Source organism: Phyllostomus hastatus, unplaced genomic scaffold, assembly GCF_019186645.2.
Source record: "Phyllostomus hastatus isolate PE091 unplaced genomic scaffold, TTU_PhHast_1.1 phas_contig_2, whole genome shotgun sequence".
NCBI classification, from domain to species: domain Eukaryota; kingdom Metazoa; phylum Chordata; class Mammalia; order Chiroptera; family Phyllostomidae; genus Phyllostomus; species Phyllostomus hastatus.
Window position 1 is genome coordinate 2101241 of NW_025333718.1, and position 15655 is coordinate 2116895.

Genomic DNA, 15655 nt, shown 5'->3' on the forward strand with positions numbered 1-15655 from the left:
GTCTAATAGGGCAGGGACCTTGTCTGTCTGTCACTGTGCCCAGGGCCTATAGGACTGCTTATAGGACAATAGCAGCTCTGCAAACTGCTGAATGAATGAATCAACAGACAACAGCAAAGGAATCGCAGTGTCTAGTGCACCGTTCTCTATGGGGTGATGCTAAAGCCATCATTGGTTCCTTGGGAGAGGTCAGAATGTAAGCAGGGAGAGACCCAGGGAATAAAAAATCCCTGCATGGGTCTGCAAGGGGGGATTAACCAGGTCTGTGAGTAAGATGCTATGGTATAAGGAGGTTGTCTAGCTTAAAATTTACAGACTTTACTGTGTGCACAGAGCACCAAGGGACCTGATTAGAATGCAGACTCTGATGCAGCAGGTCAGAAGGGCCTGAGTCAGCATTTCTCACAAGCTCCCATGTGATGTTGAGGCTGCTGGACCCCAGACCCCACTTTGGGCAGCAAGGCTGCATAGATATTGTTCTCTGATTTTACCTTTATTTCAGCCCTGTCTGAATATTCCGTCTAACTCTAGACTTGGGAAGAAAAAGGTCAAGTCTTCGCTTGGCTAGTGTGAAAGAAAAGCATTTTGACTGCCTTTCTACTCTCACCCCTTCTGGAGTCACAGGCTCAGCAGTAGCTGCAAAGGACAGAGCAAGCAATAGCCTCTTACTTCCTCTTGACAGTGGCTCCTCTCACATCACATGTGTTATATCTAGCGTTATATCTAGTCCCCATGGCAAGGCTACTGCCCATAATTCCCACACACCTACAATCAAGATCCCTCCACTCTTCCTGAGGTCTTCTCTATGAGTTAGAAATATCACAGAGAGCTTCTGAGAAGGCCTTCAGCAAGGCAGGTGGTCATCTGGGAATGCTGCTATGGGCTGTGATCAAGTCTGGGTGCCAGCAACAGGATTCATGCTTGAAGCTACCACACTCTGATGGGGAAAGAAGCCACATGAATGTCCTGAGCTGCCTCTTGGAATGTGGCAGTCTCACTATCTAACTGACCTTCCTAGGAACCCATGCAAAACAAAGTATGTTGAAAACTGTCTCATGCTCTTAAAGAAGAAGACATTATTGTTCTTTCTAAGCTGCTCATGAAGATAGCAGTGACTCCCAGTTATCTCAGCTAAAAAAGTCAACCTTCTCCCACAATTCAAGTTGCTGCTACATGGTAGCCACTGTGACTTGTTTGCTAGTAATACTTTCACCTATTACTATTAGACTGCTTTCAAGCCTGTCAAGCCCTGTCACACTAGAGTCACCTTTTGTCACAACAATTACTCGATTGGGGAGGAGCTGCATTATCGTGTTTTTATAGAAAAGAATGCATGCTGCCCCTGGAGGGAGTTGCGGGACCACCAATTAAGAAAACTTCCTGAAATCCACCCCCAAGGGACTCCACAGTCCCTGGCTACCTTTTCCTACCCTTTGAATAAAAAGCTGTGTCTACATCCCAGGTGACCTGGGGCTCATTCATTTACGTGAGTTTTAGGAGTGCCTACCTGCAGGACAATGGTGATGATTCAATGAATTAACACAGGCTACAGTGCCTAGGAAGTACTGATCCAGCAAGAAATGTAAGTGAGGAGGATGGGTGCTAGCACAGCTGACAAATGAGGCTGAGGAGATTAGGGAATGCAGCTACGGGCCTCAGGGAGCGACAGACCACAGGTGAGCTGTTGGCAAGACCCTAGGAAGCAGTTCAGCACAGCATGTCTGTGGAGTCCATGGGCCTTCCTTCTATCTTTGGTACCCAATGCCAGAGGTGTGGTGAAGGAGGCTGGGGTGTGGGTCTGGAGTGCATGTGCCTCTAAGAGCTTCTGGGGTGGTGCTGGAGGTGCCATAGCCCTGCAAGTTCCCATGGCCCCTCTGCTCACACCATACTTCACATGGAACTGAAAGCAGCAGCCTTACTTTCTGTCTTCTCTAGATGAACCGTGGAGGAACAGCTTATTTCCAAATAAGCAAGTCTTTTCTTTACCCCTGGGTTAGTTGTTAGATACAATTTACTGCATGTTAAAGTATGGTGCCATTCTTTAACTTTTTACCATAAAATAATGTTAAACTTACAGAGAAATTGCAAGTATTTGTTAGCATTTTGCCGAATGTGGTATCTTTTGGCCACCAATTCCCTTCACATGGGCCCAGAAGGATGTACTTCCATCTGCTTAAATCCTGGTTTTCTCATGAGTTATGGAAAGGCTCTGCTCAGAGCCTGTGATCCAGTGGCAGACAACCTGGTGTGCTCCTGTCGAAAGAAAGGAAAGTGCATGAGGACAGGGGCACCTCTGTTTCTTTCTTCTCCTCCCTAGGCCTAGACCAGGGCCTCTGTTTCATGAATGAATGGGTCTTTATCCAGAATGAAAGGAAAGGATAGGTCTTGTGGCTTCACAGGCAGCTCATTAGAACCTAAGTTGTTTGGGCACTGTGACAGACAGGTCTCTCCCTTACACAGATCTCTCTCCTGAGCTCATCTCATACAGGCTTCCTTCTCTTGGAGATTCTCCATACCCCTGAATATGTCCACTGTCTCCAACACCAGCTACCTGTCTCTGTTTCTGTTCAATAGCAGCCTCAGATGTACCCAACAGCTTTATAGAGACCTGGCCAGCTTCTGTGCTCTGTCATTGCTGACACTATCGCCTCCTAACAGGTTTCCACACGCTTTCTTCCCTGCACAGTGGTTTTCAGATTACAAATCATGTCCCAATAATGGGTCATGAAATCAATTTTGTGTGCTGCAACTACCACCATTTTTAATGGAATAAAAATAAAAGGACAGAATAGGTCATAGTACATTTCATACAGTAAGTATAAATGTTGTTTCATTTAACTTTTATCTCAATTACCTTGGTAATACATGTGTGTTAGGTCACATTGTAACATTATTTCTTCTGTGTGTGTCCCCTTCTTTCACTGCAGTAGAGAGCTGATCCCTGCCCCTCTTTGCTCCAGCACGCAGCTTCTGCACAAGACTCATTACAATTTCTCAGCTTTGTCTGGCCTTATGCTTAGCTCTCCAGTCTGGCCCATACCCCACTGTCCCACACACCTGAGTATCTTGTACATCCAGCCCCCAAACTGTAGGTGATCATCTGGCTCCCCTCAGTTCCCAATCACTTGGAGCTGGGCCTCCTTCTTGCAAGCCCCATGCCAGCCCAGAAGTGGGCTAGACTGAAGATGCTTCATATTTTTTAATGAATATAAGCAAAACACTGCAGTTACTATATCCCAATTCCAGACTTCTAAGGTTAACAAACCACAAGCCTGCTGATGGCCACCCCCTGTGAGCTACCACAAGTCTTTTTTTGTGCCCATTGCCCACCTTACCCCAGAACGAGTTTTGTCAGATGCTTATCCGTGCTGTTGACATGAGGCCAATCAAGATTTCTTGATGGATACCCAACTTCATATTTTAGACCCGAGTATTTTTCCAACTTGTTCCTGATTGATTGTTACTTCTCAAAGCTTGTGAGAGAAGCTTTACATGTTAGGAAATGCAGTAGCCTTACACATTTGGAAGAAAACTCTGTTTTGCTTTTCTTTCCCAGTTCTAGAGTTAGAAAGGTCTGTGGAGGGTGGAGGACAGGGGGTGGTGGGAGGACAGGGCCTTGGCAGTGCTTAGCTCAGGCAAATCTTCATGGTACCTACAGTACTGCTGACAGCACCAGAGGACTTAGAACCCAACACCAATGGCTGTTCCCAGAGCACCATCCCCAGCCCAATATCCAGAGATCAGACTGCCTGGGGTTGGCCAAAGACTTGCCATTACAGGATGTTGTTACAGGAAAACCTCATGCCAGAAATGCCTAGACTGGGACTGAGAAGGTGGTAACAGAGAAGAGGACAGGTTTTAGTTGGAAAATCCTCCTGTTTCCCTTTCTCATGTGAGGTGGGCATTCTTGTTATGCTCATTTTACTGAGCCACCAAGAGGCAACATAACTTGCCCAAGCAAAATGTGATTCATTCAGCTCTTGCTTTTAATCAATACACTTTTGTTCCCTGTTTAGTTAACAGTAACAGCAGGTCCAGGATTCCCTGGCTGAAATCAAAGGATAGCATAGAAACAAAACACACGAGTCATTCCAGTGGCATATGTCCCTCTAAAAGGGACATATGTTCAAGCCCATTCTCCCCACTGAGCCTGATGTAGAGTTAACATTTGGTAGTGAGAATCAAGTTGGGGCAGTGCCTAGGCAGGGCTCAGAGTTCCAATAGTCATAAGCTGTTGTTTTTTTATTGTTGTGTTATTATTTTAAGTGGAAATGGTGTTGAGAAAGGAATGGCCACAAAGCAGAGAAGAGTCAGTGTGAGGAAGGAGAAACAGTCAACTAGGACAGGGTGGTCAGAGTTTAGCCATAGTCTCTCTGTGTTGCCATGACCGCAGCCACAGTCATGAGGCCATAAGAGGTGCTATGGCAGTGTGTTTACAGGTGGTGGCTGGATTCATATGTGGGCCGTACTGCTGGCTCCAGATCACTGAACTAGACCATTAACCAATCAGTCAATTCCACAGTTAGCAGTAGCCTTGTGTATTAGATTATAGGAAGAGAGTTTTTGGTCCCCCCACACCCATTTCCTCTTTACCCTCACAGTTAGGGAGGGTACAGAACTCATATCAGGATGCACAGCACCTGCTCAGCTCCTCCCACTCTGATCTCTGCAACTGGTGGGCATCAAGCCTGCACTGCCCTGCCCTGCCTGCCCTGCCCTGCATAAGGGTTTGGGGATTTCCAAACCCAAAACAACCAGAAGGGGATGACCCATCAGCTTGCTGGACTCCTTCCAGGGGAATAGCTGTATTCTTTGAAGGCCTGTCAGACCTCAGGAATGAAATCCTAAAGAGAAAGCTGCCCTCAGCTTCCTTTTCTGATGGACTTGCCATCTTGGAGAATTGGTAATAATAGCATTGCATCCAAGCTACAAATTTTGTTTGGCCTTCCATATTTATTTGTTTTTCTTTCCTGTCTCCTTCTGTTAGTCTGGGAACATCTTTAAAAAAACCTTTCAATGAGTGCTCCTAGTTGACGCTGCGGCCAGCCCTTCTCCATGTTTATAGGGAAACTGTCCCAGAGTCAGCTATAATTAGAAGTCAATTAAGTTAGAACCCCATGTGATGTTTTTGGAAGTCCTCCAAGCATCAGCTTGCCTTGGGAGAGCCTCTGGCCTGACTCAGTGGAAACTTGTCTCTGCTATACACTGTCTTAAAGGAAAGGCCAGGTTGTCAGTGAGTTCCCTCAGAGTGCAAGGGAACACGGACTCTAAGTTCCCTTTTGGCCTTTGTTTGCACCCTACACTACCCACCTAGTAAGACTGCATGTGAGGCCTCCCTCAGCTTCTCACTCTATCTACCCCAGCTTGCTCACTACTAGAAGGAAAGCATGCAGGATTTCACCATGCTGTGGGTGGGTGCTCAAATCTCACCTTCATCTATTTAGTGTCTTTCAAAAGTAAATGTGGTGTCCTAGCTGGTGTGGCTCAGGGGATCAAGTGCTGGCCTATGAATCAAAGGTTGCTGGGTCGATTCTCAATCAGAACACATGCCTGGGTTGCAGGCCAGGTCCCCAGTATGGGGTATGCGGGAGGCAACCACACATTGATATTTCTCTCTCACTCTTTTTCTCTCCCTCCCCCTCTGTCTAAAAATAAATAAATAGATAAAACCTAAATGCAGTGCTGAATTGCCAGACAGTATGCTGGAAAGTGCTAAAGGGCAAATTTTGTATCTCTTCAAAACATTCTTGAAACCTCACCTCCTCTCAAAGGCCACCTGATGTTACTTATTAGGTGAGAGACTATAGTCCAAGGTAACGGCACCAATAGGGGAAAGATCCTGGGAAAGATCCAGACCCCCTGGGACATCCTTCCCCTGCCCATGCTCTGAACAGAGATGCACTTCTTCCCCCACAAAATGTCTTTATTGTCCTTTTTCCTGATCATAAAGTTTATACGTACTCTTCTAAATCTTTCTGATAATAGGAACTATACAAAAAGGGAATTTTTCCCCAAAACTTCCCTCAATCCTTCTTCACCCCCACAATCTCATCACTGCCAAAAAATCTTTGTTGAAAATGCAGTGGATGTCACTCCATACCTGCTTCTGTGTATACAGAAACTTTTACAAATACAAACATGGACAATCTGTGTGATTCATTCCTGTCTTGACCCTGCACAGTGTTCCACTAGGTTTTTGTTAGTTGTAATAAGTAAGCAGGATAGCTAAAGCTTGATTTTACCAGATCTCTTCTTAAGGAAGTATGGGTGCTTGTTGCTTCTGCAGGAGGCAGGAGTGAGGGGGTGCACAGGCATACTGGAGGTGAGGGGACCCAGAGCCACATGCTCCCTGGAAGGGAGGCTGAAGCTAAGAGGCAGGTGGACTTGAAGCTCTTCAAATTTGTCCCTTCCTGGCCTCTTGCTATACATTTATGTACATTGCTTCTGCTAAATATGTATTCTCTCCTCCCTCTGCCAAATCTTACTGAGCAAGGTGCTAAGTCCTAGGGGAAAGGGTGAATTAGAAAAGAAGATCTACCATGTCCATGCAAGGAGTTTACTTGTTCTCACACCAGCCCCACCCAGCCACCCACCTAAGAGGCCCCTGATTTTCCTACTGCCCTTTCCCCAACTCCTGACTTGCACAGTCCTCCCTCTTTCTCAAATAAATTTCCAATAAATAATCTTTTGGCTGCTTTTCTCCCTAATGCCTTTAGGATATTGTATTGTAAAGATAAAGTTCAGGTTTTTTCTCCTTAAACAAACAAAAAGACTGGCTTTCCCATTTATCAGTTTCCTGTTTTGTGTTCCTCTGTAGTCATTTTGGGGTGATATTTAGGGACAACAGTGGCTCACTGAGAATAAGAGCATTCACAGGTGACTCATGGTCTGAGTCCATGGTTGATTCTGAAGGCTCCTCATATAACTCAGCATGCTGTTTTGTCACTAATTCATCCCCTCTGTCAAAGCAAGATAACAGCGACCAAGCATGTGCCTAGCCACTGGGGAATTTATGTACTCACATGAGCACCTTATCTCTCTTTGTATAGCCAGGCTCCAAGGTAAAATTGCTTTGACTTGGAAACATGTCTCCCATTCTGAAAGTGGAAAGGTGAAAAATAACACCTTCTCCTTCAAAGCAGTGCATTAATTTAGTGGTTGGGGGAAAGTATCTAAATGTCTAAGCTGTAGCCATCCTCTGTCTGTTAGCTGTGTGACCTTAAGCAAGTCACTAACATCTCTGGCTTCAGTTGTCTCAACTGTAAAGTTCAGTGGTTGGAATGATAAATTCTCCCAATCAATTTGACAGATGACCCTTTCTCTTACAGAGGAGCTAGGAGAACAGGAAGTAGGGTAGGGAGAAGGCACTATCTCCAGTTCTCCCCTGGATCCAGGGGATCAACACTAGCCTAGAGCACACATGCCAGAGTTCTTCAGACTCTCCCAGCAGATGAAACAATTAGTCATTGTCCAGCTTCGGCTGTGGCCTTGAGTGTGCTCTGGTCCCTCCTCTCTGGAGCTCTTTCCTAGGGATGGGGTAATACTGGGAAAGGGGCCAGTCAGTCCAAGGGGCCTGGGTTTAAATCTGCCTTTTCTTTTAGAGCATATCCATTCCTCACTCTTCTTCCTCAGAGTTTCCTCAGACCCAGGAGAATACAAAGAAGGCAGCCAGACCCAGAGCAGGAGTAGGGTCTTGGCCAGTCAGCCCTGGAGCTGCCTCAGGTCCTGAAGGATACTGCTACTGATGAAGTGTGTCTTTAAGGTGAACCTGTGGGAGAGAATGGCCCATGTGGGAGACTACAAGCAGATGCCCTGGCTCTCTGTCCTCTTGGTAAGTAGGTCACAGCACCTGCACTGCCCACACTGTACCCTTGGCCCAGAGAGTACCCATGGTGGCCCTGATGGAGATTCCAGTGGGAGCTCCCATTCAATCTGTGTCCATCACCAGCCACACTGCCTGGGGCAGGCTCCTTGGCTTAAGCCTCAGTTTGCCTGGCTATAAAATGAGAACAATAATAGCATTTTCTTCACTGAGTTCTGAGGATGCAAAAAGATAATGCCTGCAATGCCCTGAACAGTTCCTGTGTTCAAATTAAACTTCCCCGATTGGTCGCTCCCTTTAAAGGATTTCATGGATAGAAATGTCCTGAAATGCTTATTTGCATTGTGATGTACACAACCAAGCCTGTATGATGAGCCACACCTGTGAGCCAAACAGGTTAGAAAGACCCAGGCCTTCACCACAGGACTCCTCCTCAGGTAGAGAGGTACCATGTGACTGAGAGACCTGCTGTTCCAGAGGTTGGAGGAAGGAGCTGCCTCATTCATGACTTTGGAAAAAATGAAACAAAGATTTCTTAGGTGAAGATAGTTTGGATCATGCCTTGAAGACTGGATGGATGGAGAAAGGGGAGGCAGCAGTGAGGCCAGACTGTGCAGGCAAGGTTGCCTGCCCAGTTTATTAGTTAAAGTTCCAGGAGTTGAGGTACCAAATAAGTGCTGAATGAGTGGGTCTCCCATCATCAGGCTCCCTCCTCACCCAACCTTGGGGCTGTCTGGGCATTAACCCCAAGTAACTATGTGTATCTTCAAGAAGGTATGGAAGTCAAACAAACCACCCCTATCTTGTGGCAGGTATCTCTGATATGCTCTGCCAGAGCAGAATACTCCAACTGCGGTGAGAATGAGTACTACAACCAGACCACAGGGTTGTGCCATGAGTGTCCCCAGTGTGGGCCTGGGGAGGAACCATACCTGGTAAGGCCCCCCTCCTGGCCGACAGACTACAGTCCCCCTTGCCTGCCCAGGCCTGGTGAGCTCTCTCTCCTTCACAGGGTGTTGTCACCCTACCTTGGGTTGCTCTATATGTGGTCCCTAAGCTGAATCAGTGCACAGTGCAGCTGCTGTGCCCAATGTGTCTGACATGCCCAAAGACTGCAGGTTTGGTCATGGCAGGCACAACCACTGTACTCACCTGTGTCCTCTGTCCTCTTCCTTGGCCAGTCCTGTGGCTATGGCACCAAAGATGAGGACTATGGCTGCATCCCTTGCCCAGCAGAGAAGTTTTCCAAAGGAGGCTACCAGATATGCAGGCGCCACAAAGACTGCGAAGGCTTCTTCCGGGCCACTGTGCTGATGCCAGGAGACATGGAGAATGATGCTGAGTGTGGGCCTTGTCTCCCTGGGTAAGCACATGGTGCTCCAAACCACACCCTTGGACACATTCTGTAGAAAGCCCTTAGTATCTAATTGGTGAGGACCCCTGGGAACATGAGTAACTCAGGCCTGCAGTGTAGTGTCATACCTGCTGTCCCATTCTACAAGGGGCAGCTTGGTAGAGAGGAGGGCATATCCTTGGAATAAGGAAACTTGGCATCAAGGATGGTAAGTTCTGCCACCTTTCACAAACAGGCAGCTGACCCAACATCAGCTTCTATGTCCTTTAAGTAAACATCAGTCATAATAATATCTCCTGATTACCTAAATCAAACAAATTTGTTGACTACACAATGAGGTAATACATGGGGAATGCTTTGGAGAAAAAATGAAAATTATGTACAAAAGTATTATTTTTAGAATTTTTAGTGTACTGGGAAAAACTAAGGGTAAAAGCCACTGATAGTAATATTTGTCATATGGTACCTATAATTCCATCACAATACTGTTATGTATAAAAATCTTCTCAAAAAAGCAAAATGCAAATGCAATTAGCCTGAAAGACATAAAGATAAAATCTTCCCTTATACAAGCAGGACATATTAGCAAGTTCTGCTTGAGATAAGGAAAGTACAACCTAAACACCCAATAAACACCAAGTTTCTGCCATTGCTGCTGCCTCCCTCTAGTAACCATACAACATAATGCCTGCAAGGGCTACACAGAAACCAAAAGCCATGGTGAAGGTGAAAGGGTGATCAAGGTGTGATAGAAGTGGTAGAGGGTAGTGCTGGTGATGATGATGGAGGCAGTGATATTGGAGGCAGTCGTGGTGGAGGTGATGGTGTTGGTCATGGCAGCAGCAGCATTTCAAATAGGGCACTGTACTTTACAACCTACTTGTGTACCTGTCATCTCACCATATTGAATTGAGAGGAGGAAGAAAATAAGAATATATGCAAATGAGAACAGCAGGCATTAGTCTATAAGAAACAGGAAGAACAAAAGAGGCAGAAAGTCCCACCAATTTAAGAATAGGTTAAAAGCGAATAACTTTAAAATAAGAAAATATTTTATTTTATTTTAATATTTTATTTATTTATTTTTAGAGAGAGGGGAATGGAAGGAGAAAGGGAGAGAAAAATCAATGTGTGGTTGCCCCTCATGCCCCCCACTACTAGGGACTCAACCTGGGCCTCAACCCAGGCATGTGCCCTGATTGGGAATTGAACATGCTACCCTTTGGTTCACAGGCCGGCTCTCAATCCACTGAGCCACACCAGCCAGGGCTAAAATAAGAAGATATTCTAAACTCGCAGAAATTAACCTTAGTTCAAATTTGTTACTGTGAAGCATCCATTCCCATGGTTTCTAGCACCATCTCTCTGCTGGTGATTTGCCCCCCACCTTCAATCTCCCTAGCTTTCTGTCTTCATTTCAGAGCACCTCCTGAGCTACAGACCTACATATCCAAATATCTGAGGAACAACCCCATGTCAATTTCCTTGACACAATGTATGATTTAAGCATATTTTTCAAATGAATAAAGAAAGTAGGGGAACCTTATTGCAGAATCTTATTTTTCAATATGAAAAAAAACAGGTACTATAACCAAGGAGGACATTAAATTATTCCCTTAGAAAATATGAGTAAATAAAAGTTTCCTAGCTTGGTGCTCTTTAACTTAGTTGTTGAGGTTATTGTAGGGGCTCCACAAGAAGAAGAAGCAGAATCAATGCATCTTTACCCAATGGTACAAACATCTGCCTGGTACAAAGGACTGCTCTAAGCACACTGAACTTGAATGAGAGAAATTTAGTAGGATCTTGAATTTAGATGGCTAAAATCAGTCTCTGATACCTTATACAATTCCTGGAACTTTATCTTGATTGTTTTTTTATTGGTACAGATATTAATTCATGAAAAAAATGCAGTTTCATAGATTGACTATAGATATGCTGAGAAAAAGCATGTTCCCCTTGCTATGCTCAGCTTGGAAAGAAAATAACCCTTTTCACAAAATCTCAACTTATTTTTGGGAGCCGTCAGTGTGAGAATCTGACCTGACATTCACAACCTAGCATAACAGCTCCAGCATTTATTTTAGTAAACCTTTGAATTAAGAGTCTACCATGTAGGTACTAGTGAGACCAAGAGGAAAGACCTGGTGCCTCTCTTTTCAGTGGAATGAGAGATACAAGAATATCAGTGACCACAGTGTGGTAGGCACCCACAATATTCTAGAAGTCAAGAAAGGGCCATTACTCTGTGACTGGGGTTAAAAAGCATCTTAGAAGACTTCTCAGGGTAACACTGGGATGGCTAAGAAGTGGAACAGATCTCTCCAAGTGTAAATGCTCCAGCCAAAGCTCAAATGTGGGAGGAGTCTGAGGACATGGAGCTATGAATCCCCGTGGCCAAGTGGAAGGTGGAAGGTACATGCAGCTGGGTGAGGAGAAACTAGTGAGGGAGAGGACTCTAGAAAATGATGCTGAGGACTCAAGTCTTCAGCTTGATGCTGATGCAGGTCACTACGTAGACATTTAAGCTTATATAGTACATAATCAGGCTGTACCTTAGAATGACCCTCTTGGCAGCAGTGAAGATAAAGTGTTGATTAAGGAAGAGACAGGAGCTTGGGTAACAGGGATAAGATGGGAAGTTGTGAAGACCAGGGCAAGGTTGAAGCATTGGAAGTTGGAGGGAGAGGAGAAATTCAAGAACTTGTTGGAAGATAGCAGAGACTGAAGTTGCAGACAGGGTGCATGTGGGATTTGGGGAAAGAGATTGTGAAGAGGATTCTCAGATGTCTACCTTGGCAAGCTTTGTGAATATTGATGTGATTTGCTAGAATACAAAAGGAAGAATTTTGGTGGGGAGGTGGAGCAAAGATGGTGGAGGCATGTGTGGACTTTGAGGTTGTTGTGACATCCAGACCAATGTATCGAACACGTAGGTGGATAAACAGGTACAAAGCTCAGGTCAGATATGGAAGCCACCTACCCATTAATGGTGTGGGATAGACTGGTCCAAATAAGATCTCCCAATAAGGCAGCTCCATGGAGGAGGAAGAGAAAGGGTGCAAGATGGACCCTGGCCTATCAGCATTACTGGCTTTGACCCAACCACGTTTCAGACCCATGTGTGCATGCACAATGGTCTGTGAGACTCAGACATGTTTTATTCCAGATGATCTCAAAGGGGCAGTGAATATGCACTTGGAGCAGCCTGTTTCCTTCTTATTTAGACCCACAGAGACATTCTAGCCAGAAAGAACAAGCCATGGGGCAAACACAATAAATGACCTGTCCTGTAGACAGGTTCTAGCTTGGCTACTGGAAAGGCTACTCAGTGGCAATGAAGACAATTTGCTTGGTCCCAACACTTTTACCAGAAAGAAGTTTAACAATGGAATGGTCATGAGCTCTCTGCCTCTACAAGGCTTCAAAACATAAGGACAACCATCAGTAGAATTAGTGGGAAAGCTGGCATCTGTACTCTCAAAAGGGTCTTTCCAGCTCTGAAATCTTAAGTAACTCCCTCCCTGCTCCATGAGAATGATGATCTGCTTCTTTCACATTATGTCTTCAACACCCAGGACAAGGTGAGGCCCGGAGGGGTATTGTGCAGGAGACACATCTCAGCGCACATCTCAGTGCACTCTCTCATTACTCCATTGACATGAAAATGTATAGTTAGTTTACAGTTTGGCTTGTGCTGTGATGTAACTTCAAATACATCACTCCCAAACTCAAGGCCATGGAAATAGAAGGCCTCTACCTTACCTCCAGTCCCCAACCTCCTCATACTGGCTCTAATAAGCACAATGCTTTATCATGGTAGGGTCTCAATGGCCTCCCACTTCCTATTACATACCCTAGGTTTTGAGAACAAAATAAAGCTCTCATGGTATGTCACAAAGAAGGATTATGAGGAGTTTTGGCAAGTTGGTGCTATCAGCTCCATGAAAGGTTATTTCTATTCCCAAATCCCTGTGGTCCCCAGACTGCAGATGCAGACTGCCTCCCACTTGTCTTGCTGACACCACAGGTTGCCTTGGCCAGCTCCACCCTTGTGGTTTGGCAAGCACTCTCTTCTTATTCTTTGCCATATCTGCTGTGTAGCAGTACATGGGCAAGACACTGGCTGAACAATGAGCAGCATATGGGGCTTTCCTGTTGAGAAAGGCTTATGTGGGAGGACCAGGGAACAAAATATGGGAAGAGGATGAAAGAAGAGGTGAAATTTTATAACCTTCCTCAGAGCATCATGTGACCCTTTGGAGAAGCTCCTGAAGGCTGGCTGCTACACTCTGTCCATTCCCTGAAGACAAGGCATTTGAGGATGGTTGGAGTACAGGGGCAGAGAATGCAGAGGTAGCTTCTATATCCTGACACTGTAGTGGGCGGTTGGAGCATCAAAGAGCTCGGCAGCATCCAACACAAACTTAGGAGCCCTGAGAAAAAGGAATCTTTGAAGAAAATCTACATACATAGAAGATTCCAGAGGCAACATAGAAGATTCCAGAGGCAACATTTAAACTGAGTCTTGTCTTAGGTTACTTACCTTAATCAACCCTGGAAGAAAAGCAGAAAGAAAAAAAGATCTAAGGAAAAGACAAAATGGAGATCAAAGAGTAGAAAATGACGTTTATAGCAAGACAAAGGGACCTGATACTCTTTAGTAGAGCACAGCTTCCTAAATAAACAACCAGCTTCAAGTTGCTAGAAGAAGCTAAACAATTGCTTTCCACTCCTGCCTAGCAGGGAATGAGAGTTATGGGGGTGAACTAAACCATGAGGAGTTGAGGTTAGCCCTAAGGAGAAAAACTTAACATTTAAAAATGTTCTGTGCAATACATGCTAGGAAATATGTGACATATTTAACACTCATGGTATCATAACAGCCTCCAGGAGCCAACATTTTTAAAAATATTACGACCGTTCAATATTAGTGTTTCAACTAAGTTATTTAATATGTTTCATAGCTTAGTGCAGACACAGTCAGGACAGGAGATACAGCCATCAGAGCCTTGTGGGAATCAGAAAGAGATGCCAACTCAGCCTGCCCAAGAAAGTGCTTCCATGCCCAGAAAAGGGAGCTAGCTGACTGATCCCAGGGTACAGCCCCCAGTGGTGTCCCCAGGGACCCATTGGGTGCTGAGTTCTAAGCCCAAATGTTCTACACCCACCCAGGTAGCTGTGGGTCTTCACCCAAAATGGAGTTCAGCACCAGGGTGTTAACCAGGATAAACTTGGCTGTGGTTCTGCTTTTTGAAAAGGGCAAAAAGATGTACAAAATGTACAAGATTCCCTGGATCTTCTGTCAGTCTCAACACTTTAAACTTCCATGTAGAAAAATTTGGTTTCATTAACTTCTTTTCTAGTCAATACTTGCCTAGAGCCTTCTCTCCTCAGTACCTAGCACAAGGTACTACTGGTAATGCAGGTATGAACAAGGCTGGCCCTGAGGGACTCCCAGGTCAGGAACAGTCATAATCTGGGAGAGAAAAATGCAGTTGGAGGTGGATATAAGAAGTGGAGCAAATAATAGTAGTGTCAACAAAAGGTCTCTGCTCTCAAATCTAATGCCAACAGTAGTCCTCAGCTTGGGGTATGATAAAAGGAGAAACTCTACTCAGGTAAACAGTTTGCAAAACCAGGAGAAGCAGCCTCTAGTGAAAACTGAAGGTGTGCTCCATCAAGCTAAAGGGGAAGCCAGTTTTTATAGAAAAAGTCCCCATCATAGTCCCTGGTTGGTCTACTTTTATGCAAATGAGAAGTCCAAATAACACTGTGCTGACTGGCCAGCTTCATGTATTCTGATTTTTTGTTATGGAGCAGCTCTAATTGGTTAGTAAAGATGCAAATGAAATAATAGCTGGATATTTTCAATTGGATGGGGCAGGTTTCAGCCCAGAAGTCAAAATAAAATATCAGTATCTCCATTCCTGGTTGGAATGGAAAGGGTTGACTCAACCTGCAGGAGCACAGTGCAAGAAGCCAAAGGTTCAATTTTCAGCTTTTCCCTGAAATGCAGAGTGAGAGGCCTCTGTCTACAATGGCTGCTAAACTATGGTTATAAATTTTTGCCAAGCTAACCACGAGGAGTCCTTCTTGGCAGATATATTCCTTCTTGGGGTTCACACTGGGTCTGGATGTCAGAAACATGCAGGAGGACTGACTTGGAGCCTGTCACCCTCATGAAGCCACATGCAGACATATGCCCCCTCCTGGGAGTGGAAGCACTGCTGCCCTGGTGTGGCTTCCTGCTTCCTGAACACAGATGGCTTCTGGAGGGTGACAGAATATGTGCTTGAAAGAGGCTTTTTACAGAAGGCTTAATTGTGAAACTGGCTGTTGGGACTTCTGAGAGATGTTTTGAGATTGCTTAATTAATGTTTATAAGACATGCTAGAATCTGAGGATAAAAGGCTCTGAGGAAGAGCAGGTAGTCATGCTTATAATATTACTGGTGATGGTCCAGTTCATGGTAGCTA

The 15655-nt window shown here is 45.1% G+C and overlaps 1 protein-coding gene across 1 annotated transcript in view; it reads left to right on the forward strand.

The window, feature by feature from the left end:
* The first annotated feature begins 7749 nt into the window (after positions 1-7749).
* EDAR (ectodysplasin A receptor) overlaps positions 7750-15655 on the forward strand; it is a 36944-nt gene continuing 29038 nt past the window's right edge. The window contains exons 1-3 of the mRNA XM_045835235.1: positions 7750-7831; positions 8635-8757; positions 9004-9185. Coding sequence (XP_045691191.1) covers positions 7781-7831; positions 8635-8757; positions 9004-9185 — 356 coding nt within the window. The 5' untranslated portion in view covers positions 7750-7780. The remainder of the gene's footprint in view (positions 7832-8634; positions 8758-9003; positions 9186-15655) is intronic.